Source organism: Hemicordylus capensis, chromosome 1 (genome assembly GCF_027244095.1).
Source record: "Hemicordylus capensis ecotype Gifberg chromosome 1, rHemCap1.1.pri, whole genome shotgun sequence".
Taxonomy (NCBI): domain Eukaryota; kingdom Metazoa; phylum Chordata; class Lepidosauria; order Squamata; family Cordylidae; genus Hemicordylus; species Hemicordylus capensis.
In genome coordinates, this window is record NC_069657.1 from 382897764 (window position 1) to 382924389 (window position 26626).

Sequence of the window (26626 nt, forward strand, 5' to 3'; positions counted from 1 at the left end):
CTGGGGGAAGAGGTGGCAGGGAGGTATCCTGCCACCCCAAATGCTTACTAAAATACATGCGCCGGTGGGGGAAAAGTGGCGGGAGGTGTAAGTACACCCCCCGCCCTTAAAGGAACCCCCACCCCAGTGCCAGACCACAGCTCTCCGGTTCCATGCACATCCCTATGGTGAAGTTGATTTCGACTCCTGGAGCCCACAGAGCCCTGTGGTTTTCTTCTGGTAGAATACAGGAGGGGTTTACCATTGCCTTCTCCTGTGCAGTACATTTTATTTGTACACTGCCCCAAATATCAGTCTCTGGGTGGCTTTCAATACTGTCAGCCATGGTATTCTTCTGGATCGCTTGGGGGATTTGAGAAGAGGTGGCATTGCTTTGTAGTGGTTCCATTCCTATCTCCCACGTGGATTCCTGATAGTGTTACTTGGAGATAGTTACTCTCTGAAATGAGAACTATTGTATGGTGTCCCTCAGGGCCCCATCCTATCTCCGATGCTTTTTATGAGATCATCAGGATATTTGGAGCAGAGTGTTATCACTATGCTCATGACACCTAAATCTGTTTCTCCATGATATCATCATCAGGAAATGGCATAGCCCCCCTAAATGCCTGCCTAGAGGTAGTAATGAACTGAATGAGGGATAATATATTGAAGCTGAATCCAAGTAAGCTGGAGGTACTCATGGTAAGGGGTCATACTTTGAGGAACGGATAGATCTTCCTGTTCTGGATGGGGTTGCACTCCCAACAGAAGCTTGGGAATGCTTCTGGACTGAGGCCTCAATTTGGTTTGTCAGGTTGAGGCAATGTCCAGGAGTGCTTTCTGTCAGCTTGGTTTGATATGACAGCTGCGTCCATTGCTTGAAGATAATGATCTCAGAGCTGTGGTGCACTCGCTGGTAATCTCTGGTCGTGACTATTGCAGTGCACACTACATGGTGCTGCCTTTGTATGTAGTTTGGAAACTTCAGTTGGTAGTTTCAAAATGCAGTGCTTAGATTGGCTCCACAATGTCTCGGAGAGACCATATTATGCATGTTTCACAGCAATTGCATTGGCTGCTAATAGGTTTCTGGGCAAAATACAAAGTGCTGGTAATTACCTCTAAAGCCCTAAATGGCTTAGGACCAGGTTACCTGGGAGAGCGCCTCCTTCTGCATGATCCTCACTGCACATTAAGATCATTGAGAGAGGTCTCTCTCCATATTCCTCCAGCTCATCTGGCGGAAGTGGGTCTTCAGAGAAGTGGGCTTTCTCTGTAGTCGCTCCTAGGCTGTGGAACACGCTCCCTATAGACATTCATGGTTTAAAATCTTTATCAGCCTTAACAAGAACCCTTAAGACACATTTTTTAGCCAGGCATTTAGTAATCTCTGAATGTTTTAAATTTTAAGTGGTGTTTAGATTTTTTAATAGTTGTTGTTGTGTGTGTGTGTGTGTATTTGTGAGCTGCCTGGAGCCTTTGGAGTCAGGTGGTATATAAATTAGATAAATAGATAATGCCAGTCTATGATCTTGTTTTGCTGTTTTCTACTGATTTTCTAAAAAAAAAATGTTTATAGAACTGGGCAAAGAGGAACTTTTTAAAGCGATGACCCATATTTATCAGGGAGAGAGCAACTGTCTCTATCCAACCCTGGCGCTGTGTCTTTCCAGTGAAGGTTGTGGTGTCTACTTGTGGTTTTTCTTTTTGTTTTACTTTTTAAAGATTTTGAGCCCTTTGGTGACAGGGAACCATCTTGTTCATTTTTCTAAGTAAACTGTGTTGAGAACTTCTTTGTTGAAAGACTGTATGTAAATATTCTTATTAACAATATATAAAAGAAAACTCAATTGAGTTTCCCCTTCTCTTCTCATTTGGTAGTTACCTGTTGTCTAGTGGATACAAGCCTGCTCCTATGGATCTGAGTTGTATCAAGCTGACCCCATCTCAGGAAGCCATGGTTGATAAACTAGCAGAAAATGCTCACAATGTCTGGGCAAGGGATCGTATCAGGCAGGGCTGGACATATGGAATCCAACAGGTAAGTCTGGTTGTGGATGCTTGAAAATTTGAAAACACCTGCAGAGGTTGTAGAATTGCTTATTTATTTATTTTTTTGCCTTGAGTAGTAAAGCAGATAACTATGACTGCTGGCTGTATGTTTAATTAATATATTAACAGTGCTAAACCTCTCCAAAATAATACGTGCCCTAGAGTTGCTCATCACTTAATGTCAAGTAGTCCTGGTAAAGTCAATAAATTTATTTTAAAATAACCAGTTCAAAAACCATGATCTGACATGAGTAGGTATGGTGGGTTCCTTGGGAACAAGTAATGATAGGTGCTGGGTGTTCAGCTACTTAAAGAAGGCAAAAGATGTTGTGTGTTAATGTGTAACCTAGAAGAGATTGATTCTTCTGAAATCCCCATGTATGAGAAGTGCTATTATATGGTGCTGGGAATTGGAGTTTTTACTTGGAGATTTAAGTGGTTGGAAGCAAGAGTACTAGAGCTTATGTTCCTTTGTTAATGTTTACTTCCCATTAAGGATAGGGGACCATGTTATGAAATGTCTTTTTCATTTTTTTCATTTGCCTCACTTTTGATTAGGGAAGCAGCCTTTAAGCCTGAATAGTATTTACATTCAAACTACACATGATGCTGCAGACCGTGTCTTCAGATGTTGGCCTTTCCCAGTTGCTGGGAATGGACTGCACTGGGTGGGTGGGGACCCTCCCCTGCCACTTTAGATGTGACTGGGACAGGACAGACCAGCATTTCAAGATGCGAGTCTACTGCCATTATGTGGAATTTGGGCCTTTGTCTCCAAGGAGTGAGATCTGCTCTCTGTGTGTATGTGAGTTATAGAAAGGAAAAAAATAAAACATGGTGGAAGCACGCACAAATCTAATCTCCTTAAAAAACAACAACAACCCCCGCCCAAAGACAATCTTCAAATTGCTGACTTTGTGAGGACAGCTCAAACCATAAAATGTGATTGCAGAAAACAATCGTACCCAGCTCATATAGTGTCATGTTATAAGTAAGCATCTTCACTCTTGCCCAAAGGTACAGTAGCATTTCACAGTGGGCAAATTTAGTTTTGATAAATGGGGCCTTTGTAATAGAATCAACACTATGTTATGGAGAAGTCATTTTCAAAATGTGATCAAGTTTTTTCCATTAACAACCATTCTTCACCAACTTATTCTTTTTGTTTGGTTTGTAAGATCTATAACATATACATAGAGGGTTTTTTTTTAAAAAAAATTTTTTTTGTAGTAACACAATCATCAGCTTTTTCTTTAGGATCTTTCATCACAAATTCTGTTTTGCTTTCACAGTATGATGATAATAAAAATCTGTATCCATATTCTCATTTTTATAAACAATATATTTTCAAAGTTAGTTAATTACATCCTTATATCATTTCTGTTGTATCATATTTATGGTGATGCTGTATATTTCTAGATTATTTCTTTCTGTATCCATTAGTGACCAGTGAGTGCTGCTCCAGTGGGGGGGGGGTGCTGAGGGTGGGAAAACACAGTGGTAAACTTACCTGCTGGCTGTACCCAAAATGCTCTGTCAGGCAAAGGCACCCAACCCAGCATCCCACAGGCAAGGTTGACCATGGATGCGCAGCTGTATGTAGTCCTCAAATAGTCTCTGTGCATGTGCAGAGGCCAACTGAGCACTGGGGGGCAGGGCAGCCTACCCACAGGACTCTGAATTGGGCGTCTCCACCCCTTCGAGCATTTTGGTATGGACGTCGGGTAAGTTTGCCATTGTTCAAAGCAGTATTTTCCCATCCTCACCCCACCCCTGGAGCAGTCCTCATCAGCCACTATTGCCTCTATCTTTATTATATCTAGTTCTTGGTAGCCACTGGAACTTCAAGAGAAATATACACACCTCAGTGCAGCAAGGATCTAAGAGCAGAAGCAGGGGTCTGTGTATGCAGCTGATGTTAATGCAGAGCTGCATCTGTAGATGAATCATCAATCTGCATCATGATGTTCTTGGGTCTCACTGAACTGACTGAATGCACATTTTGATGCAGATGGGGATCTACCTTCCCTTCCAGAGGCACTACCTATTACATGTGACCAGTTGCTTGTAACTGAAGCTGAACTGGTCCAGGATGTATGTTCAGTCTTAAGAAGGTTATGAGAAATGTGTTAATGTTTGCTAGTCATACATATAAATATTTTAAAATATATAGTACCATATTTTAAATCAGCATAGATACAGAAATGTTTGCATAGATACAGATATGATTGCATAGATACAGAAATGTTATGGCTCCCAAAAATGGGAAGAGGAAGCAAACAGCTGACTGAATATCTTGTTTCTAATGAAAAGTGGTGGCCTACTCTATTGTCAGTTGCTTCCTAGAATGCCACATAGAAGAACAGTCCATTATTTAATTTGTACCAATATCACTGAAAACATTTTTTCTTAATTTCCTAATGGAAATGGATTCCTTTCAGTGCAACAGCAAAATCCATCATTAAATTAGAATGCCAGAATTTGCAGTTTTCAGTTTTTGATATTCAGGGTTTCAACAGTTTTTACATGCTTTTATTTTGTAAATCTAAAATATACCATACCAGGTTGTCAAATGTCAGATGCATTCTCGTAAGAAGCCCTGTAGTGGCCTGTGTTCTGGCCTGCATGAGCCCTCCCCCCCCCGAACCAGAGTCCTTTGCTCCCCTCAGTTGACATTTGGGGATGGTGCTAGCCTGTCTGTGCCACCCCCTGCCTTGCTGCCATCCCTTCATCTTCTGGCCTTAGTTTCCCAGCTGACTCTTGCCACAACGAGTGGGCAGAGGGTAAACTGCTCATCCGCCTGCTCAGTGCAGCGAGAACTGGGCACAAAGTGAAAGCAGGCAGTGGCAGATGGAGCAGGAAAGCGGAGGAGGCTTTCAAGACAGGAGACGGCGCCAAAGGGATAGTGCTGGCTCCCGCACAATAAAGGAGGGTAGTGGGGCACTTGGTGGACCAGCAGGGGTGGTAGGTGAAGGGTCCTCAGCAGCTCCTCAAAAGCAGGCTGTTTGTGTTCTTTGAATATGCCCTGGCAATTACAGTTATACCCTGGCCAGGTGTATTTTCAGCCATATGATACATTATTTGCACATCTCATGTATTTCTTCTCTTCCCAGCCAGAGGACTTTCTGTTTTGCACATGCTCTATGCTTTACTACCATTTTGTTTTTGGAAGAGCCTACCCAGTACATTTATTTCTACATCATTAATGGCTGCTCTCATGCAGCTCCCAATGGCAAAGTTTGAGCACACCAGTGTCAATTTGCAACAAGGAAGCTGCGTAGTAATATTGAAAATGTCAGTATCCCACACCTTTCTTTTCCACAACTACTCTTTCTAAAATCCAAGGCAATCAAAATCAAACTATTTAATGGTAGTTTGGGTAACTGACAAGCTCTAAACTGAATTTCATAAGGAACTTATAAAGATGGAATCCTAAAAACAGTTACTGTATCTAGGATATATTTGTACAATTTTCTTCATCTTCCCAAAGGCAAATGGATACCATAAAAGTTATAGGTGGAAAGTGGGGAGTGAAGAAAGTTTTGGAGCATAATTTTATAAGAAGCATTAGAAATCCTCCTCCTAATACTGCTTAATAGAGTTGGAAATCATTTGGCATATGCTTAAATGCATTTTCTTTAGAATTACTGTGCTTCACATCCTTCAGTGCTGACTCTTGCTATTCAAAACAGCCCCAGCATAAGTTTTTATGTCCCAAGGTAAATTGAGCTTTGACTGACTGTAGATGTGCAATAGTAATGCAGTGAACTAGGAGTTAAACATAACATTTATCTGTGACTTCTCCTTAAATTTTTTTTGCATTTCATCTTTCACATTGGAAAGTGGAACTGTAATTAAAAGGGTTTGGAATGAGGTCTCAGTGGTCCCTGTAGCCTTCAGAAGATCTTCAAGTCACTGGGCACATTTTCTGTCAAATGTCACCCATATTGCTATTCTTTTTTGAAGTAAGAGATTCACAGTTAGGGTTACAGATTTAAGCACACATGTAATTTTCATTTAATTAGTGGAGCTTAAGCCCAAGCAAATATATTCTTATCTGCAAATCTATTCATTGTTATATTAGCTGAATTTTAAATGTTGAAAGAGAAGGGAATTGCCATAGGTTTAGTAGGAGAACTGCCCATAGATCTAGGAAGAAAGCTGGGGACTTGGGCAAGCTCAGGTCACAACTTGTCTTTAGAGTTATCTTTATTTCAAGTCCAGTTACAGACACTTTATTCTGGTGCCTGTAACACTTCTAGCATGATCTTCATCCTCCCTGGCTGCCACACCTTTGGGCAACTACTTTTCCTCCCTGGCTGCTAAGGTTAATCAGTCTGCCAGGATATCACAGTACTCTTATTTATTTATTTATTTATTTAATTTAGTTTTACATTTTAATACCGCCTTTCGTTAAAAGAAAACCCCAAGGCGGTTTACAAAAATTAAAAACATACAGCAAAAAGCAGTAAAAACATCAAGCTACAAACAAGCATAAAAACAAGACAACAGATAAAAACACACAAGAACAGCAGTAAAAGATGATTATGTAAAAGCCTGGGTAAAAAGCCAAGTCTTTAAAAGCTTTCTAAAAACTGTGATGGAGTCTGAGGAACGAATGGCCACCGGGAGAGCATTCCAGAGACTAGGGGCAGCAACAGAGAAGGCCCTGTCCCGAGTGCACGACAGCCGGGCCTCCCTCATTGTCGGCACCCGGAGCAGGGCCCCCTCAGATGTCCTAGTCAAGTGGGCAGCAACCCTTGGGAGCAGGCGGTTCCTCAAATACCCCGGGCCCAAACCGTTTAGGGCTTTAAAGGTCAAAACCAGCACCTTGAATTGGACCCGGAAACAAACCGGCAGCCAGTGCAGCTCTTTCAAAATGGGGGTGATATGTTCCCAACGGGCAGCTCCGGATAAAACCCTCGCTGCCGCATTTTGCACTAGCTGTAGTTTCTGGATATTCTTCAGGGGCAGCCCCACGTAGAGTGCATTACAGTAATCCAGTCGCGACGTGACTAAGGCGTGGGTAACCGTGGCCAGATCTGCCTTCTCGAGAAAGGGACGCAACTGGCGCACCAACCGAAGCCATGCAAAGGCACCCCTGGCCACCTCCTCCACCTGAGCCTCCAAAAGCAGAGCCAGGTCCAGTAGTACCCCCAAGCTGTGTACTTGCTGCTTCAAGGGGAATGCAACCCCATCCAGAACCGGTAAAATCTCCTCATCCCGATTGGCTCTCCTACTGACCAACAGTACCTCCGTCTTATCCAGATTCAATTTCAGTTTGTTAGCCCACATCCAACCCATCACGGCCTCCAGCCCCCGATTCAGGACATCTACCGCCTCCCTAGGATCAGATGACAAGGAGAGATAGAGCTGAGTGTCATCCGCATATTGCTGACAACTCAGTCCAAATCCCCGGATGACCTCTCCCAGCGGCTTCATGTAGATGTTAAACAGCATGGGGGACAAGACCGAACCCTGCGGGACCCCACAGGCCAACGGCCATGGGGCCGAGCAGTAGTCCCCCAGCACCACCTTCTGGACCCTCCCCTCAAGAAAGGACCAGAACCACTGCAACGCAGTGCCTCCAATTCCCATACTCGAGAGGCGGCCCAGAAGGATACCATTGTCGATGGTATCGAACGCCGCCGAGAGGTCCAGCAGAACCAACAGGGACGCACTCCCCCTGTCTAGTTCCCGGCGTAGGTCATTCACTAGAGCGACCAAGGCAGTTTCAGTCCCATACCCGGGGCGGAAGCCAGATTGAAAAGGGTCCAGATAATCCGTATCATCCAAGACCCTCTGCAGCTGGGACGCCACCACACGCTCCATCACCTTGCCCAAGAAGGGAAGGTTAGACACAGGTCTATAATTGTCCAGGTTGGAGGGATCAAGGGAGGGCTTTTTTAATAGAGGTCTTACCACCGCCTCCTTAAGGCACGATGGCATCCTGCCCTCCCTTAATGAAGCATTAACGATCACCTCCAGCCATCTGCCTGTCCCCTCCCTGGCAGCTTTTATTAGCCATGAAGGGCAAGGGTCAAGAGCGCACGAAGTCATCCGCACACTGCCCAGGATCTTGTCCACATCCTCAGGCTGCACCAACTGAAAAGAATCCAAAACAACGGGACCAGATGGTACCAGAGGCACGTCTGCCAGAACTGCCAAAACTCTGGAGTCCAGGTCAGCACGGATGCAAGCGACTTTATCTGCAAAGCGACAGGCAAACCGATCACAAAGAGACGTAGATGACTCCTCCCCCATTGTCCGGGGGGATGTGTGGAGCAATGTTTTCACCACACGAAACAGCTCTGTTTGCCTGCACTGAGCAGACGCAATGGAGGCGGAGAAAAAACGTTTCTTTGCCACCCCCACCGCCACGGCGTAGTCCCTAAAATGGGTTCTAGCCCGTGTTCGATCGGATTCGTGACGACTCTTCCTCCAGCGTCGCTCCAGCCGTCGTCCGAGTTGCTTCATTGCTCTAAGCTCCGAGGAAAACCAAGGAGCAGAACGGGCTCCACCAAGCCGGAGAGGGCGCTTGGGGGCAACTGTGTCAACAGCCCGGGCCATCTCTCCATTCCAGAGATCAACCAAGGCCTCGACAGGGTCACCAGCTCTGGACACTGGAAACTCCCCGAGGGCCGTCTGAAATCCAAGCGGATCCATAAGCCTCCGGGGGCGGAGCATCTTAATCGGCCCACCACCCCTGCAGAGGGCAGACGGAGCAGTCAAACTAAACCCCACCAGGTGATGATCTGTCCATGACAAGGGAGTGATCTCAAATTCCCCCACCTCCAGATCATTTATTTCCCGGTCGGCAAAAACCAGATCCAGAGTGTGTCCCGCCACGTGGGTAGGGCCCGATATCAATTGAGACAGGCCCATGGTTGCCATGGAGGCCATGAAATCTTGAGCCGCACCCACTAGGGGGGCCTCGGCATGGACATTGAAATCCCCCAAAACAATAAGCCTGGGGGAACCCAAAGCCACCTCCGAGACCACCCCCCGCCAGCTCAGGTAGGGAGACTGAAGTGCAGCGGGGTGGTTGGTACACCAACAGAATCCCCAACCTATCTCGGAGGCCCACCCTCAAGGACAAACACTCGAAATTCTGAGATTGCCTGACCGGGCACCTGGAAACGGGGAGGGTCTCTCGAAAGCTGACTGCAATGCCTACTCCCCGGCCCTCGAGGCGGGGCTGCTGCACGATCTGGAAACCTGGAGGACAAAGCTGAGAGAGACCAACCCCGCCCAGCGCATCCAACCAGGTCTCCGTCACGCATACCAGGTCAGCATGCTCATCCACAATCAGATCGTGGATGAGAGATGTTTTTGCGTTAACTGACCTGGCATTCAGCAGCAGCACCCTAATCCTCGAAGGAGTGTTCTCAGAGCTCCCTAGGGTCAGAGGGTTGGGAGAGGGGCCGGAAAAAGGAACAGGCCTCAATTGCCTGGACTGATTTCCCCAGTAACGGCCTGCCCAACTCCCACCACCATACCTCCCTCTGCCCGCTACCCGTGATATTGCCGCCCCCACTCCAGACCCACTTTTTCGCTCTCCCAGGCACATCTCCCCAGACTAACCCACCACAGCTTCTTGGCTAATTTAAAATCCAGGACCAGGCTTATACGATCTCTGCTGATGTCTTAATTGAAGGAAGACAGATCTTCAAGGCAGACGAAAAAGGTCTTCAGGCTCCAGGCAGTTCGCCCCACGGCTGAGAGCCACAAGGACGAGAGCCCCTGGGCCAGCCTGCCCTTTATATTGGCAGAAGCCCCAGCTCAGCAACAGCCCAGGAGATGTTACACACCTGGAAGAGAAGTGGAGCAGAGGCAACAAACAGTCAGTGCCCCACCCAAGCTGTTTCCTGTTTCCTTTCCTTCTCTTAATACACCCAACAGTAAATTAAGGGAAAAGGGTGAGCCACCATCCCTACTATTAAACTGATAAGTAGAGGTGTGCACAAATAGTTCTTTGCAATCTAACTCGACTATAAATTGAATCACAAAAAATTGAACTGATTTGTTGAACCAGCCGGCCATAGCCAGCTGGTTCAATGAATAGAACTGGAAATTTGTGACAAATCCGTGTATTGTCCATAGGGAACAATGGGGAACTCGAATCACTCCATTAATGGGTAGGTCCTAGGACACTAATGTAGGTTGAGTGTTAGGACATGACCAAACCTACGTACCACCCAACCTGCAAAACAATTGGGTAATCAGGCGATTATATCTGGATCTGTAGGTATTGACCTACTAACCCAGATCATAGTTCAACAATTTATTAAAAATTGCCTGGTTGCACAATTATTTTGTGGGTTGGATGGAAGGTAGGTTGGGTCATGCCCTAACACCCAATCCACTTTGGTATCCCTAGGACCTACTCATGGGGAACTGTGGGGTGATTCGAGTTCCCTATGGGCAAAAATGGGTTGCCCACATTTTGCAACCCTGCCTTGAAAAAGAACACTGCAGAACAGAAGCACACACAGTCTCTCACAACACAGAAACACACATTTGCCAAACACACAGTCCGAAGATGGGTCACATGGGTCAGGGCACCAGTCCATATCTCATCATCGGCCATAGCAGTGGCATGTGTGTGTTAGCAGCACTAACAGGCAGACTGTGACACATCTGGGGCTGGCCACATTGGCCAGGGTGGGGTAGGCTGCCAGTGGTGTTGCAGTGGGTGGGGGTGACCCTGAGTCACTCATCCTCCATGGCCGGCTTGTCATAGCCTAGTGGGGGAGGTTGGCCTTTAGGAAGACCAGCTGCTCCACCATCTCAGCATCTAAACATGAGCGATGGGGTGTCACCATGCCCCTGGCCATGGAGAAAACCATCTTCTGCTGGATGCGGGTTGGCGGGCACACTCCTTAGGCCTCCTCTCTCCCTGCTCCCTTCCCCCAGCCAATGGGGGGCACAGTTGCCTATGCCAACACTTGATTTGAATGACAACATGCCAGTCAAGAAGGAAAGAGATCTCAAGCCAATCAGAAGCCAGTGCCAGAAAACCAAATAGCAATTGAAATACACAGAGACAAAATGGTGCCCACGACGTGAATCGATTTGTGATTAATTGGGGGTGATTCTATTTGCCCTTGAATCAGCTCCTTCATTTAAGGGATGATTCAATTTGTGAACGAATCCACAAATGACCCCCGATTCGTCACTAATTGATTTGCACACAAATCGAATTGCAGATCACTACAGATAAGTTTATAATTTATATAATCAGAAAAGTTCTTTAAATTGCCCAACCTTCAGGAGTGCAATAAGACATCACCCTCATTGATGGAGAAGTGTCTCAGGGTATTCAGTACTTCCAAACCACATATGTTCTCTTACAACTACATCTATACTGGTACCTGCCACAGAAAGCCTTGGCCTGCTAACTTTGGCTCACTTGCTGACAATGAAGGCAAACAGACTATACCTCAGATCCTCAAATAAAATGTCAAACCTGTACCGAGAAAAGATGACCATTTCCCTCCATATACAGTTTTGTTGACTTCTTGATAAAGTGATGGTGGGGAAATTTAATGTATCTCTTTCTCCCCTGCCCATCAAATTGATTAGTGTGGCAAGCGCCATTTTGGAGGGCTGTTTCCCTCTTGCTGATTGGTTTACTGGCATTGGCTTCCAATTGGCTTGAGATCTCCGTGCTTCTTAATTGGCTTGTTGTCATTCAAATGCTTATATTCCAATTCACTTTCTTTTTTTTCTGTGTCAGCTTCTTTTGGACCACTCCTCTCTATGAATCAGAGAGCTGATCCAGTCTTTCGATCCTGACTGCAGCAGGGCTGATTTATTAAGCATCTCAACTAGATAGTTTTCCCCCTTTGTAGTGGAATAGCCTCCAGTAGGGATGTGCATGGAACCGGTTTGGAGGCCCGTGGGCCTCCGAATTGGTTCAAATGGTGGGTGGTTCCGCCGGTTTGAAGGTGGGGTGTGCTTCTGCTTTAAGGGTGGGTGAGGGTGCACTTATCCCTCCCTCCCCTTTACGCCCGCTGGCATTCCATGTTCTAAAAGTCCACTGGGGTAGCAGCATACCTCCCTGCCACCCCGTTGCCCCCTTTACCGGAAGTAGGCGGAAGTATCCAACACGCATGCACACACATCAGGCACATGCGTGCGATGTGTGCTACGTGCCTGATGTATTTTACTGAACCAAGCTGGCCTCTGTGTGTAACATTGAACTGGTTTTCCAGGTCTTGTAGCAGGCCAAAATACAGTAGACAACCACTTCCACTTCTCTTAGACGTGCTCCAGTCCAACTGCTCTTTCTATGGCTATTTACATCATTTGTATTCTTTAAATTTGCATTCACAAAGTTCCCTGATGAACCTCTTTTTGATAATTTCCTTTTTCTTTTCCATTATTAGTCATAAATTGGTTTCTGATGTTTCTCTTCTTATTTTAGATAACTGTTTTTTTTCTTTATACCCCTTCTCATTTACTGAGAAGAAAATTGCACTGAGTTTATTGAGGCTTACTCCTACAAAAGTGCACATACGATTGCAGCCTTGCAGCATATGCATTTTTATTCAAAAGCAAGGCGAATGTGTTCCATAAGACTTATTTCAAGTAAGTGTTCATAGGATTGCAGCCTTAGTGTAGAAATAGCAAGTAGAATTAAATTATCAACAAGACGTCTGAAAGTCTGCATCTTGTAAAGCTGTGTAAAATTTGAATGAAAAACATTCAGGCCTCAGAACGTTGCCTTGTATGTAGTTGTCAAATAAACAATACATTGCTAGACTTGTAGTTGACATCTGTCGTCCTAATAATGTTTTTGCTTAGCTTCCCAACTGGATAGAACACTGGTTACATTTGTTATCTTTGGATTAATACTGTGAGATGTTACAGTACTGCATAAGGTAATATGATCACTTTATGTGTTCTGCTGTGGAGGTCTTGGAAGCTTATTCTATAAAATCAAAGCTTATTTCTTAAGACACATACTTTCTTTTCTCATTGTACAGAAAACAAATATCTTATAGAGTAAGCTTTCAATGAAAGGAGTTGGTATCAAAGAGCTTTTAAAAAAACACTTAGATAGAACTAGACCTTATGAGAGATGGAGTTGCTGTTGCTCTGTTTCTACACAATCTGTTATGTGATGTGACATCATCGTGTTGCTGGCAAATGTCAAGCGAGGGTGGAACACTACACAACACAATGTTCTCATATCATGTGGAATGTTAAAGAAGACATTATGAGGAAAAGAGTCACAGAGTGGTGACAATTCCATGTATCTTGTAATGTCTTGTTCTACTGTTAATCACTCATAGAAACTGCAGTAGGATGTAACATAACCTTATTAAATGATGGACTTGGATGTTTTAATGAGCCTTTTCTACCTTTCCTTTCTGTGTCTCTGAAACATTACAAATTAAAGGGATACTGTCAAGTAGTTTATGCCCCAATTGGTACTCATTTTTATTACTGGAATCTGCTGGGGAAATGTTCTTATTTTCTTCTCTGGAATCCTCCACTGCTTCCCAAGAAACATTTCAAGACCAATACCCACTGTTTATGCATGATTGTACACAGTATTTTTATTCTGCTGCTGCAGAGCCAGCCAGCCAGCCAGCAGAAGGACCACACGTTATTTAGTATGCCCTCTTCACAGAATTGTGCTGACATCATTGATGACAGAGATCATAAACAAGTAAGTACTGTAAATAAAGCGCAGCTTTTTAACGTGCATTGGTTTGCAATGATAAAGGTAAAAGAAATTCTGAACTTATTGAAAATACTTGACAGTGTCCCTTTATGGAAGGGTATGTCTCCTTTCAGGTTTTTCCTCGTATTTGAGTGTAGAGGGATTTATAAACAATGAGTCAAAGAGATCTTGGTAGAAGAATAAAAAATCCATGGTCAGTTAATAGGACTTAAGCTTTCACCCTTATGATACCTATTTTTTTAAATAAATTGCAAAGTTATTTCTTTAACTTTGCCTTCAGTTTCAAAATCTTCCTGTATCCTAAATTTGTGAAAACAAATGTATTAAAATGTACATAGTGTTTAAGATCTATTTCACACTTCACAATGAAACCCAAGTTTAGAAGACAGGATTGGATCACAGGATTCCTGTGAATCCTCCACTTATTCTGCCTTTCGCACAAATGCAATTTCTCCAATTTCTTAAATAGGAATTTTATCTTGATGTGATTGAATCCCAGTGTGTGAAATAGGAAAAAAGAACATTGAAATTTTTTTTCTTAACATTAAGAATACCTTAATGTTAGGCATTAAAAAAACCCTCATTTATATGCATTTTATGTTGTAATGACTCTTATATGCAACAGTTTTTTTGAAAAGTCTGAAATAAGTTTCCTAAAAGTTTGTTTATAGGAAATGATTGTGTATAGCAGTTCCGCCCTTTCTGTAGACTCTTACAGAGAAAGTTAGACTGAATTTGATATAAAAGTCACTAGGAGGATATAGGAGCAAGGTTTGTAGTATACAAACTCTAAGTTGGTCATTGTGATCCAATCTGTGTAGCATCTGTAGTAAGTGTCTTGACATAAACAATGGCTTGGTCTGCCATAACAACCTTCCCTGGCAAGGATGTTCCTGCCATGCAGTCTGTTCTTCCAGCCCCTTACTGTCACATGAGATCAGTAAAAGCGATAATGGTAATATAGTCTATGGGTCAGGGTCCATAACATGATCAAACTACACAATATAAAAAACAGACACTAATACAATTCCTGACAATTATGTTGGATCAAATCTTGTCAGATCCAATACGATATTTTTTCTTGTGCACAGGCCTAATATATAGTACCTCACTGTGAAGAATTTTTTAGATTCTAGCAATAACTTTTGGGGAAGGAAAAGAAACCAGTCTCACCAACTGTCCTATTGTTACATACAATGCAGTCCCATGCATGCCTACTCAGAGGTAAGCCCAGTAGAGTTTAATGGGGCTTATTCCAAGGAAAGTGTGTATAGGCTTTCAGCCTTGCTATACACAATAGCCAGGATCCTGACTTATTCCTTCTCAGAGTAGACCCATTGAAAATAGTATTGTTTGTCTTGAAGAAATGAATTCCCATTATTTCAATGGGTCTACCCTGATTAAAACTAAGCCAGAATCCCAGCCAGTTAGTTCAATATTGGTGTTAAAAATAACCCTTTATCCTCTTTTTTGGTATGTAAAACAAGGCAAAAAATTTACCAGAAATCATATGGTCATATTTTTTATTTTGTGAAAATACCTTTCCAATGACATTTTACGCAACAAAATTGGCCAAATAATTACTGAGATAATGAGGTTTAATATGCATGTGATGGCAGCCATCTCAGTGATGGTGACCAGCTTGATGATATCTTAGCCAAGCACCGCACATGCAAGAGTGACACCATGGTAATTCTTCATCTAGGGAGGATTTCAAATCAAACAAAACCACCAGTATAAATTTCTCACTAACTTTGCCACAGAACTGCATATGCTCCTGGACTAATAGCCTCCTCCTCCTATTGCTTCCCAGCAATTAGTATTCAGTAGCAGACCACCTCTGAAGCTGGAGGTCCCATATAGCTATAATGGCTAATGGCCATTGGTAGACCTGTCCTCCTTAAACTTGTCTAGTCCCCTATTAAAGCCATGTGGGTTTGTGACCATCACCACATCATTGGGAGCCTCAAGGAGCTATTCAGCTAAAATCTATTGCAGAAAGCCCTCTATATCAATTAGGACATTCACTGGACTAAATAAGTGCACTCACTTCCCTTTGAAAAGCCCATAAGAGACAGGTAAACTCCATCTGACATTATAGTACAAGAAAGCAGTGCTGTTACATATTGCCTCTGGTTAGATGATCTTCCCACCCCAGTATTTAGATTGGCCATAAGCTTATTTCATGAAACAGTTGTGTGCAAGACTCCCATTCAGAAACTGTATTGCATTGTGGCCTCTTACTTATAAGGATCTTGTAATGACAGTAATTAAAGATAAGAACTCAAGAGAAAAAGCTTCTGTAAAAATACGAGCTTACTCATATAGCTTCTAATACAGGATATATCAGCACGAACAGACAAAATTTAAGACATTAACATAGAATTGATTACAAAGGGCATCTTATGAAAAGTAGTTTCAAGGAGCATTGTTTAAGGAACATTGTGCTTACTTAAAAACTATAAAGTAAAGAAAGTGTTGAAGCCCAAAGGCAACCTAAATCTGGATTTGAATTTCCTTTTCTTTGTCATAAAAATTTCCATGAGCAAGCGGAAAGGTCTGTCTAAGAAAAATAGTCATCATTTCAATTTTCCTAAATAGACAAGTAGTGATCATGAACAGTGGTCTCTCTAATTTTTCTCATCTCTGTGCGGAATGAGTTTTGTTCTGGACGGCAGTATCAAGGCAGTGTGTGTGCACCTGCATTCAGAGTGGGACCTTCCTCATTCAACCTGAGCGGGATCTAAAATTAGTTGAGCGGACATCCATGCACGTGCACACGTCTTAGAGGGAACAGTGGTCATGTAGTCATTTTTCCACTCATGATAACATAATATGGCAGGCAACCTGCATCAAAGTTCCAGTTCTCTAAAATAACATGCCTTCCTCTGGTGACACCAAATCATATTCACAATATATGTTTCTCAAAAGTTCAGTCAGGGTCTCAAAATTTTAAAGTGAAGATAGATAATTATAAGTAGGATCAAGTCTTTCTTTCTTTCCCAGCTAAAGGTTATTAAATATTATTCTTACTCAGGTAAATCTTACAATATCATGATAAGAGAAGTGAAGTATAATTATAATGACTATATTTCAAATTTGTTATTACGCTCCAAACATTTCTTTATACTTACAATTCTTTGTGACATATATTATATTATGTATTCAGAGCTGTTCATATCTCAGCAGATCCTTTACTCAAACATTTTTCTGTTGGTTTGGATCTGCATGAAGGAGATATTCCAGTCTAAGAAGTTCTTATTTAGCTGCTTCTACTATAGTTGAACAAACTCATGAGTATAAAACAGTTCAGTTTCATTAGCTGTAATACCCAGCCACAAAAGATATTGTAAAGCCTCTTACTTGAAGTCACAACAGGTAGATAAATCTATTTTCTTATACTTAGTTGATCTGCAGGCACATTACAGACTCAATGATCCCTCAATATTATATTATTTAAATTTATGATAGTAGTGTAATCTTTCACAGTTCCCTGATTATATCACATTTCCTCCCTCTCCTTGGAAGTTACAAGATAGTGGTTGACATATTGCAGAATGTTATGCACTCAGTGGAATGTAACATTTGTGTAGTTGCTCAAGAGCGCTTTTGCGCAAATGCAAAAATTGCACAAACTGTTGCATGGCCATGCAACTCACTTTGCTCAATTTTTGCTCTTGCACAACTGCACAAATGTTATGTTCCACCATGTGCGTAATGTTGCACCGTATTTCAGCCACTATGCAGATTCAGTAGTCACAGGAATAGTCAAACTGTTTACATTGTGTTGCTTTTTGTTGAGCATCTCTTAAAACTGCTTGTTGCCATTTTTCAATATTTATACTTTAAGCTGTAGTCCACAAAAACTTATGCTACTATAAATGTGTTAATATTTAAAGTATCACAAACCTATTTGTTGTTTTTGCTGCAACAGACCAACATGACTTCCCTGTTGAAAGTACTTAAACACGTATTTACTAGTGTTGAAAGATAACTTCACTTTAAGATTTTAGTCCCCCCCCTTTTTTTTGCTTCTCCTGTCAAACGTCTACCTTTCCTACCAATGTTATAGGGTAAGAACAATGTCTGATATCCAGAGTAACACTGTGTGTGCACGAGAGAGATGAAACTCTCAGAAACATATTTTTGGGTGGTGCACTGGGCTGTAGAGGGAAGGGGAGTTTGCTGAAAATCACCCATCCTCTTTAGTGCACATGCAACATTGCTCTGTATGTGAGCCAGTGTTTTATTAAAAACTTGAAATATTGATTGAGCGGAAAATATTAACATTTACACATTTCTTGTACACCCAAGCAATATTAAAAGGGAAGACTTAAAAGTCAGAGAGTAAAGAATTAATGATAGTAAACTGAAGTATGCTAAAAACAAAAATCAGTTTGCAGTAGATGTGATGATAGGCTTTTTGTAGTGGTCAGAGATCACTCCAGTCCAACAGTCCAACCTAAGAGTTGCAATTTCTATGTCCTCTACTAGTCCTTGACCAGCTCACCTTTTGATTTCTTTAGGATTTGTGTAATATGAAAGGAGGCTAACTATTTTTAGACTTATGTATACAACATAATTCAAAATGGTCAGAATGTTCAGATAATCGACTCTTTGTTATTAACGTAGTTATACATAGCTACAGGTAAGGTACTTCATTCACTGGAAAGTGCATGTTGAAAAGTATTATGGATAGAAATAATAATATTTTACTTTTCCTCAGATAGCTAATTGCTGGCCTGCTAGGATTTAGTGGGAAATTATGTTTGCCTCAGTTTTTCCCCCAAGTTAGCAAAGATGTCTGAACTTAAAGTCAAAGTACTAGAATGGGTGGACTGGTGTGTCAACACTGATTAAATTTTCTTTGGAGTGTAATGACACTTGATGCTTTTTGCCTAATTTAGCAAGGCAGATCTTTATATTCAGGCAATGCAGATATATATCTTGATGTTCATCATGTGTTGTAGCGTTTACCCACTGATCTTGAATGCATGTGATACAGTTGGGAATGTTTGTCTTTTGTCTTACCCAACAAAGCATGATTAGAATTCGATTGGGATTTATGAGTTCAATTCGCCATTTATAGATTTGATTTTTTGGAGGGTTTTGGTTTTTTTGGCCTTTTTCTGGTCAGATTGAGACAGTAGCTTTACCAGCCCATTGTTTAGAGTAGAGGCACCTCTTGCATGATATTATCTGGATCAGTATTCAGTTTCTTGAATGTCTTCATAATAAGCCCCACTATGTTAAAAACGTTTCCATGTCTTGCAGTGTTCATGTTTACCATAAGCAAATAGAGGCTTCATGGTGATGTGTGTTCATAACATTCTGGGAGCAAATATTCCTGGGAGCAAATAGGAACAGTAGTAAATAGTGGTTATCCCAGTGACCTATACCCCTTATTACACACTGATAGTTAACATACTGCTGCTGCTACTACTACTACTAACAGCATAATTATACTCTGTGTCATACTGATTAGAATGAGTCTTTAGAGGGCTCAGAGAGTGTCTAGGTAATAATAAACTGCTTGGTTCTATTAGGCTACTAAAGAAATTTCTTGCAGAGAATTGTCCTATAATGGAGCTAGAACCTTGCTTCTTGGCTCGTGGAAACATTTAATTCAGATAGCTTGTATATATAGCACATTACTTCATTTCCCCTCTTTGCAGATACCTTATAAGTAGTGGTAAATGTCAAGAGCATTTGGTGGTTTTAGGCTTTGGTAATAGGTGTTGTGCTACTACATGATGAGGTGGTCATCATGAGATATTTTGATACAGAAGTCAAAGTATATATGTCAAAATAAATGCATATTGAGTGACAGAACATCAGTTTTCCCCTTTAAAATGCTTACAAGTGGAAATCTTTTTGCAGTTGCCACTTGTACATACTTTGAAGAGAAAAGGTGCAATTTCTATATGTGTGTATCCTTTGTGAGTGATAGAAAGTGCATGCATGTGCGGACACACACAAATCCTCTTTCTCTGTTCAGGTATCTGAATTTGAGTACAGGATCTATTGTGAGAAACTTCCATAAATGTTGGCATATGCACATGTGATATACAAAACTATTTTTTTTTGTATAGTTGGATTTTTACAAAATAGCATACTTTCAATTTGGTGTTTATTGTATTAACCTTCATTGGTGGGTTCTTTTTTTAAAAAGTACAAGGTTTGGGACACTCTTTATCTTTTACAACACAATATTTTGGATACTATTAGCTGTATATTTGCTGTTAGATATGTCATCAGTTTACTTTAACTATTTGTAAATTTGCTACTAGTATTATTTTTGTTCCAACAACAAATCTATCTATTAAATCTGTAAAAACCCAAAGGCCAAAATCTTTCTATTAAATCTGTTATTTTAAAAAGTCCTTTATAATTGGATACTTCACCTATCTTACCATTTTGCAGGATGTGAAGAACCGTCGGAACCCTCGTCTTGTCCCCTATGCACTACTAGATGATCGCACTAAGAAATCAAACAAAGATAGTCTCCGAGAAGCAGTTCGTACTCTCATTGGCTATGGCTATAATCTTGAGGCTCCTGATCAAGACCATGGTATTAACCTTTTGCTCTTTTAAGTAATAATTGAGATAAATAATACCATTCATTTCATTATAGCCTTGCAGAATTAGTAAAAATGTGGTACAAATCCAAGTAAGTTAGTTATGTCCCATTAAAGCTTATATAGTCTAATAATATGAGGCCTGAGATGGTTTTAAGGATGATTGAGTTAATGTATGTGAGATGCTTTGAATAATACCTAGCATATATACATGCTAAGCATTAAAGTAAACTGTGGACTTTAAGCCCATTGACTTAATTACAGTATTAGTCTAGTAGAAGAATATATAAGAAGAACCAATAGCTGGAAACTAAAATTGGACAAAACCGAAGCTGGGGCGGGGGGAGCAAACTTTTTGTTGTTTTAAATCCACATGCTTTATAAATTGTTTCTTGGATACGATTGTTGGGTGACTGGAAGTGACCATAGATCACTTTCTGATGCTCATCTTCCTCTGGGTGCTTAATGCAAAGTAAGACCCTTCCCTTCCTCAAAGTACCTTAGCATTTGTAAATATTTAAACATCCATTAGAACTGAAATACAAGCTTGTCACATCTCTCACTTTTGTTTAAAATACTGATCTCTGATATTAATTCTGTCAATGCGAGAGGTTTGTGAAACCTTCCTTATTTTTAGAAAGATGTTTGTGTTCCTCAAATATGACATCACATGTTCATAGGAACATAGGAAGCTGCCATATACTGAGTCAGGCCATACGTCCATCTAGCTCAGTATTGTCTACCCAGACTGGCAGTGCCTTCTGAAACGTTGCAGGCAGGAATCTCTCTCAGCCCTATCTTAGAGATGCTGCCAGGGAGGGAACTTGAAACCTTCTGCTCTTCCCAGAGCAGCTCCATCCCCTGAGGGGAATATCTTGCAGTGCTCACACATTAAGTCTCCCTTTCATGTGCAGCTAGGGTGGACCCTGCTTACCTAATGGCAGCCTGCTGGAGAGCTGGTCTGGTGGTTGTTATCTGATATGTAGTTTTTGTGAAGGCAGGATGTTTCATTTTGCTAACTGAATCTTAACATTAACATGTATCATTCCACTTAAAGATACAGAGACCTTTTCCATTTATTTATTTTTTACAGAAGTGACTAATGGCACAATCCTATGCACGTTTATGCTAAAGTATGTCTTACTGTGTTCAGTGCTCCCAAGCAAGCAGGTATAGGATTGCAGCCTAAATTATGCATGCATCCCCCACTTAAAGGACTGATCAGTTTTTTAGGGTTATCAGTACAAAACTCTGATGAGTTTTGTTAGTATTTGTCTAGTTTCCTATTCAAACTACTGACTGACTTGTTAGTGCTCATCATAGATTGCCATCCAAAGTGCTGACTGCACTAAAACAAGAGGATACTTAGTCACTATGCACTGGTACTGGGCCTCCAGCAAAGCAGCAGAACAGAGGATCAGACTCAATAACACACAAAGGACTCACACAGGTTGCTGTTGTACTATGACTAAGAGACTAAGTTGTACTATGACTAAGAGTACTATGACCAGAAAGAAGACGACCTTGGATCTAATTCTGAATGACACCCAGGACCTGGTGCGTGACGTCTGTGTCATTGACCCTTTAGGGAACAGTGACCACAGTGCCATCAAATTCAGCATACATGCGGGGACAGAATCACCAAGGATGTCTAACACAGACATTTTGAATTACAGAAGAGGAAACTTCTCCAAAATGAGGAGTATGGTGAAAAGAAAGCTGAGGGGGGAAATCAGGAGAGTCACTTCGCTCCAGAGTGCATGGAGTTTACTCAAAACCACAATACTAGAAGCCCAGTTAGATTGTATACCCAAAAGGAGGAAAGGTACCACTAAATCCAGGAGGATGCCAGCATGGCTAACGGGTACCGTCAAGGAAGCCATAAAAGGGAAGAAGACTTCCTTCTGAAATTGGAAGACCTGTCCAAATGAAGAGAACAGAAAGGAACACAAACTCTGGCAAAAGAAATGCAAGGTGACAATAAGGGAGGCAAAAAGAGAGTTTGAGGAACATTTAGCCAAAAGTATCAAGGGGAATAACAAAAACTTCTTTAAGTACATCAGAAGCAGGAAACCTGCCAGGGAGGCAGTTGGACCATTAGACAATGAGGGAGTGAAAGGGATTATTAAGGAGGATATGGAGGTTGCAGAGAAGCTGAATGAGTTCTTTGCATCTGTCTTCACGGCAGAGGATACTGAGCATATACCAGTTCTTGAGCCAGGCTTTTTAGGGATGGAGGCTAGAGAGCTGTGTCAGATAGAAGTGACAAGGGATGATGTTCTAAACTGTCTGGAAAAACTGAAAGCTAACAAGTCACCAGGGCCGGATGGCATCCATCCAAGAATCCTCAAAGAACTCAAATGTGAAATTGCCAACCTCCTTGCTAAAATATTTAACTTATCCCTGAAATCGGGCTCTGTACCAGAGGACTGGAAAGTAGCAAATGTAACACCGATTTTCAAAAAGGGATCCAGGGGCGATCCGGGAAATTACAGGCCAGTTAGCCTAACGTCTGTTCCAGGCAAATTGATGGAAAGCATCCTCAAGGATAAAATTGTAAAGGACACAGAAGAACAGGCCCTGCTGGGAGTGAGCCAGTATGGCTTCCACAAAGGTAAATCTTGCTTCACCAACCTTTTGGACTTCTTTGAGAGTGTCAACGAGTGTGTGGATCAAGGTGATCCAGTTGACATAGTATACCTGGACTTCCAAAAAGCTTTCCACAAAGTTCCTCATCAAAGACTCCTGAGGAAACTTAGCGGTCATGGGATAAGGGGACAAGTACATGTGTGGATTGCTAACTGGTTGAAAGACAGGAAACAGAGGGTAGGTATCAACAGAGAGTTTTCACAATGGAGGGAAGTAAGAAGTGGAGTCCCCCAGGGATCTGTACTGGGACCGGTGCTTTTAAATTTATTCATAAATGATCTAGAAGCAGGGGTAAGCAGCGATGTGGCCAAATTTGCAGATGATACCAAACTCTTTTGGGTAGTGAAATCCAAAATGGATTGTGAGCAGCTCCAAAAGGATATCTCCAAACTGGGTGAGTGGGCGACAAAGTGGCAAATGCAGTTCAGTGTTAACAAGTGTAAAGTGATGCACATTGGGATGAAAAACCCCAACTTCAAGTATATGCTGATGGGATCCAAGCTGTCGGTGACAGACCAGGAGAGGGATCTTGGGGTTGTGGTGGACAGCTCATTGAAAGTGTCGACTCAATGTGCAGCAGCTGTGAAAAAGGCAAATTAATAGCTAGGGATCATTAGAAAGGGGATTGAAAATAAAACGGCTAACATTATAATGCCCTTATACAAAACTATGGTGCGACCACACTTGGAGTACTGCGTACAATTCTGGTCACCACATCTTAAAAAGGACATTGTTGAACTGGAGAAGGTACAGAAGAGGGCAACCAAGATGATCAGGGGCCTAGAGCACCTTTCTTATGAAGCAAGACTACAACAACTGGGGCTTTTTAGTTTAGAAAAAAGACGACTGTGGGGAGACATGATAGAGGTCTATAAAATCATGCATGGTGTGGAGAAAGTGGAGAAAGAGAGATTCTTTTCCCTCTCACACAACACTAGAACCAGGGGTCACTCCATGAAATTGATTGCCAGGACGTCTAGGACCAACAAACAGAAGTACTTTTTCACACAACGCGTGATCCACTTGTGGAACTCTCTGCCACAGGATGTGGTGACAGCCAACAACCTGGATGGCTTTAAGAGGAGTTTGGATGTCTTCATGGAGGAGAGGTCTAACAATGGCTACTAGTCCCTGGTGGTGCAGTGGTAAAACTGCCGGCCTGTAACCAGAAGGTTACAAGTTCAATCCTGACCAGGGGCTCAAGGTTGACTCAGCCTTCCATCCTTCCGAGGTCGGTAAAATGAGTACCCAGAATGTTGGGGGCAATATGCTAAATCATTGTAAACCTTTTAGAGAGCTTCGGCTATAGAGCGGTATATAAATGTAAGTGCTATTGCTATTGCTAGTTGGAAGGCTGTGGGCCACCTCCAGCCTCAAAGGCAGGATGTCTCTGAGTACCAGTTGCAGGGGAGTAATGGCAAGTGAGAGGGCACGCCCTCAACTCCTGTCTGTGGCTTCCAGCGGCATCTGGTGGGCCACTGTGTGAAACAGGATGCTGGACTAGATGGGCCTTGTGCCTGATCCAGCAGGGCTGTTCTTATGTTCTTATGACAGTGACTGCATTTCAATATAATATATTCAAATGTGCTTTCTGTTGTAGCATCTCTCTCTCCCCCTGTCTGTTTAGTTCTTTGGTAGTATTTCTGCATTTGTACAATTTCTTATTGTATATTATTTTTCATATGCAGGATCAGGATTTACTTTATTGTTCTGTACGATAAGGAAGCATTGTGAATGTGAAACATTTGACAACCAAATTACTGCCCAATATGTTACATTATAAAATGTTTAAAAAGATGTCTTGTGTGTTATCAGGAATTTCTTATTACTCATCTATAATGTGATTCTGAGGATTATCATTATCTCTGCTTCTTAAAGTCTCATAAAATACCTAGAGCCCTCTAGCGGGTTTTCTGGAACTTGTTTTCATGGGTTGACATTTTGAATAAACTGACCTGTTTATCTTTAAGCTTAATCTTTACAGCATTTTTCTTTTTTTTCCTACAACCAACTAATGTTGCTGCCCTTCTGGAATTACTCACTTGAACAATAACTTATTGTTAACTGTATTGTAGTTGTTACATATTGGTGAATTTTTAAAGTATTTTTAAATTGCTCATAGGGAATAATGAGGATTGCAGCAAATGTATTGCTTCACGTTGGGGGTCGTGGTGGTGGTGGCCTAGAGCAGAGTGTAGGGTGCAAGGAAGCTACCAGAATTATTTGATAGGAATTGGGCAAAGGGCTGATTTTTAAGTGATTTTTGAAGTTTACGCTTCTTTAAGGTTTTTTTCCCCCCATAAGGAAGAATTGAGGTTTCAGCAGCCCCATAACTGCACTTGTAGGGTGCTGGGGTGGACCAGAGCGAGTGGTGGTGTAGTGCACAGAGGGTGCCAGCCACACCCATGGGTTGTTAACCCATGGGGTACAGGTTTTTGTTGTTTCTGAGGTGTTCTGAGTGTAGATTATCTGGTAGCAAATGAGTGGATTCATGATTTTTCATTGAAAATCTCATTTGCTAGTACTTGGTGTCCCCTGTTGCTGCCTTCAGTAGATATTTGGATTCATGGCTGTTTAGAAAAGTAGCAGTTTTTGAAGAGGGCCAAAACAAAGTGTAACAAGTCACTGCAATTCAGACCACTTATGAAAAAGCTATCCTTTAATCTAAAAATGAATGGTTTACATTGAATCCACTATTTGTGGTAAGAGTAAATTGATTTGAAGCAATGCAATATGGTAATGAGATTAAAGTTGTGGAGAAAAGACACTGGGGGGGGGGAAGTGAGAACACAGGTAAGATTAGTTTTGCTGGAATGTAAGTGTTTTCAGGTGGATCAGGATCTGGAAAGTCAGTGTGGATATGGTCAGAACAAGGCTGGCAATCAGGCAAGACTGGACTGTATTCAGAGAAGATATGTTCCAGAAAAAGATCCCCCCCCCGTGGAACACAGGGAAATCAGTGTATATCTGATTCTTCCTTAAATTAACTGTAATAAGTCCCCGTTAGAGGGAAAAGGGGATCAGTAATTTAATAGCTGTTAACCCTTCCAGCTTCCTTGCCAGCAATTTTAACTTGGGGAACAGTGCCAATCTCCCACAGAATCTTACCTTGCTACTTTGTAATGCCAGATCAGTTCAAAATAAAACTGAAATCACCCATGATTTGATTGTGGATGATGGAGCTGACCTGGTATGTATTACAGAGACCTGGATGGGGGAGGCTAGTGGTCCAGTTTGGGTCCAGCTTCTCTTGGCAGGATACTCTGTTTTAGAGCAGGTGAGAGGACGTGGGTGGGGAGGAGGAGTGACTGTGGTCTATAAGAGTAATATCTTCCTTACCAGGGTTCATGTCAGGGAATTGGCCTATATTGAATGTGTGTATCTATGTCTGGAGAGCAAGGATAGGCTGGAACTTGTGTTGGTATGCTGTTCACCCCGCTGCCCAACAGAGTCCCTAACTGAGCTGACTGACTTGGTTGCAGAGCTGGCATTGCAGTCTCCCAGGCTGGTAGTTCTGGGGAACTGTAATGTTAACTTTGGAACCAATTTGTCAGGATCAGCTCAAGAGTTCATAGCAGCCATTACAACTATGGGACTATCCCAGGTGGTCTTGGGACCAACACATGTTGCTGGTCACACTCTCTGCTTGGCTTTTTACTCTGATTAGGAA

General features: G+C 42.1%; 1 protein-coding gene across 14 annotated transcripts in view; it reads left to right on the forward strand.

Moving 5' to 3' along the window:
- RYR2 (ryanodine receptor 2) overlaps window positions 1–26626 on the forward strand; it is a 625908-nt gene that overhangs the window by 295304 nt on the left and 303978 nt on the right. For 10 of the 14 annotated variants that reach the window (XM_053300231.1, XM_053300272.1, XM_053300252.1 and 7 more), the window contains exons 26-28: window positions 1864–2023; window positions 13619–13714; window positions 20153–20300. In XM_053300231.1, the coding sequence (XP_053156206.1) occupies window positions 1864–2023; window positions 13619–13714; window positions 20153–20300 (404 nt within the window). The remainder of the gene's footprint in view (window positions 1–1863; window positions 2024–13618; window positions 13715–20152; window positions 20301–26626) is intronic. The other 4 variants (XM_053300282.1, XM_053300290.1, XM_053300262.1 and 1 more) reach the window with 1 other exon arrangement.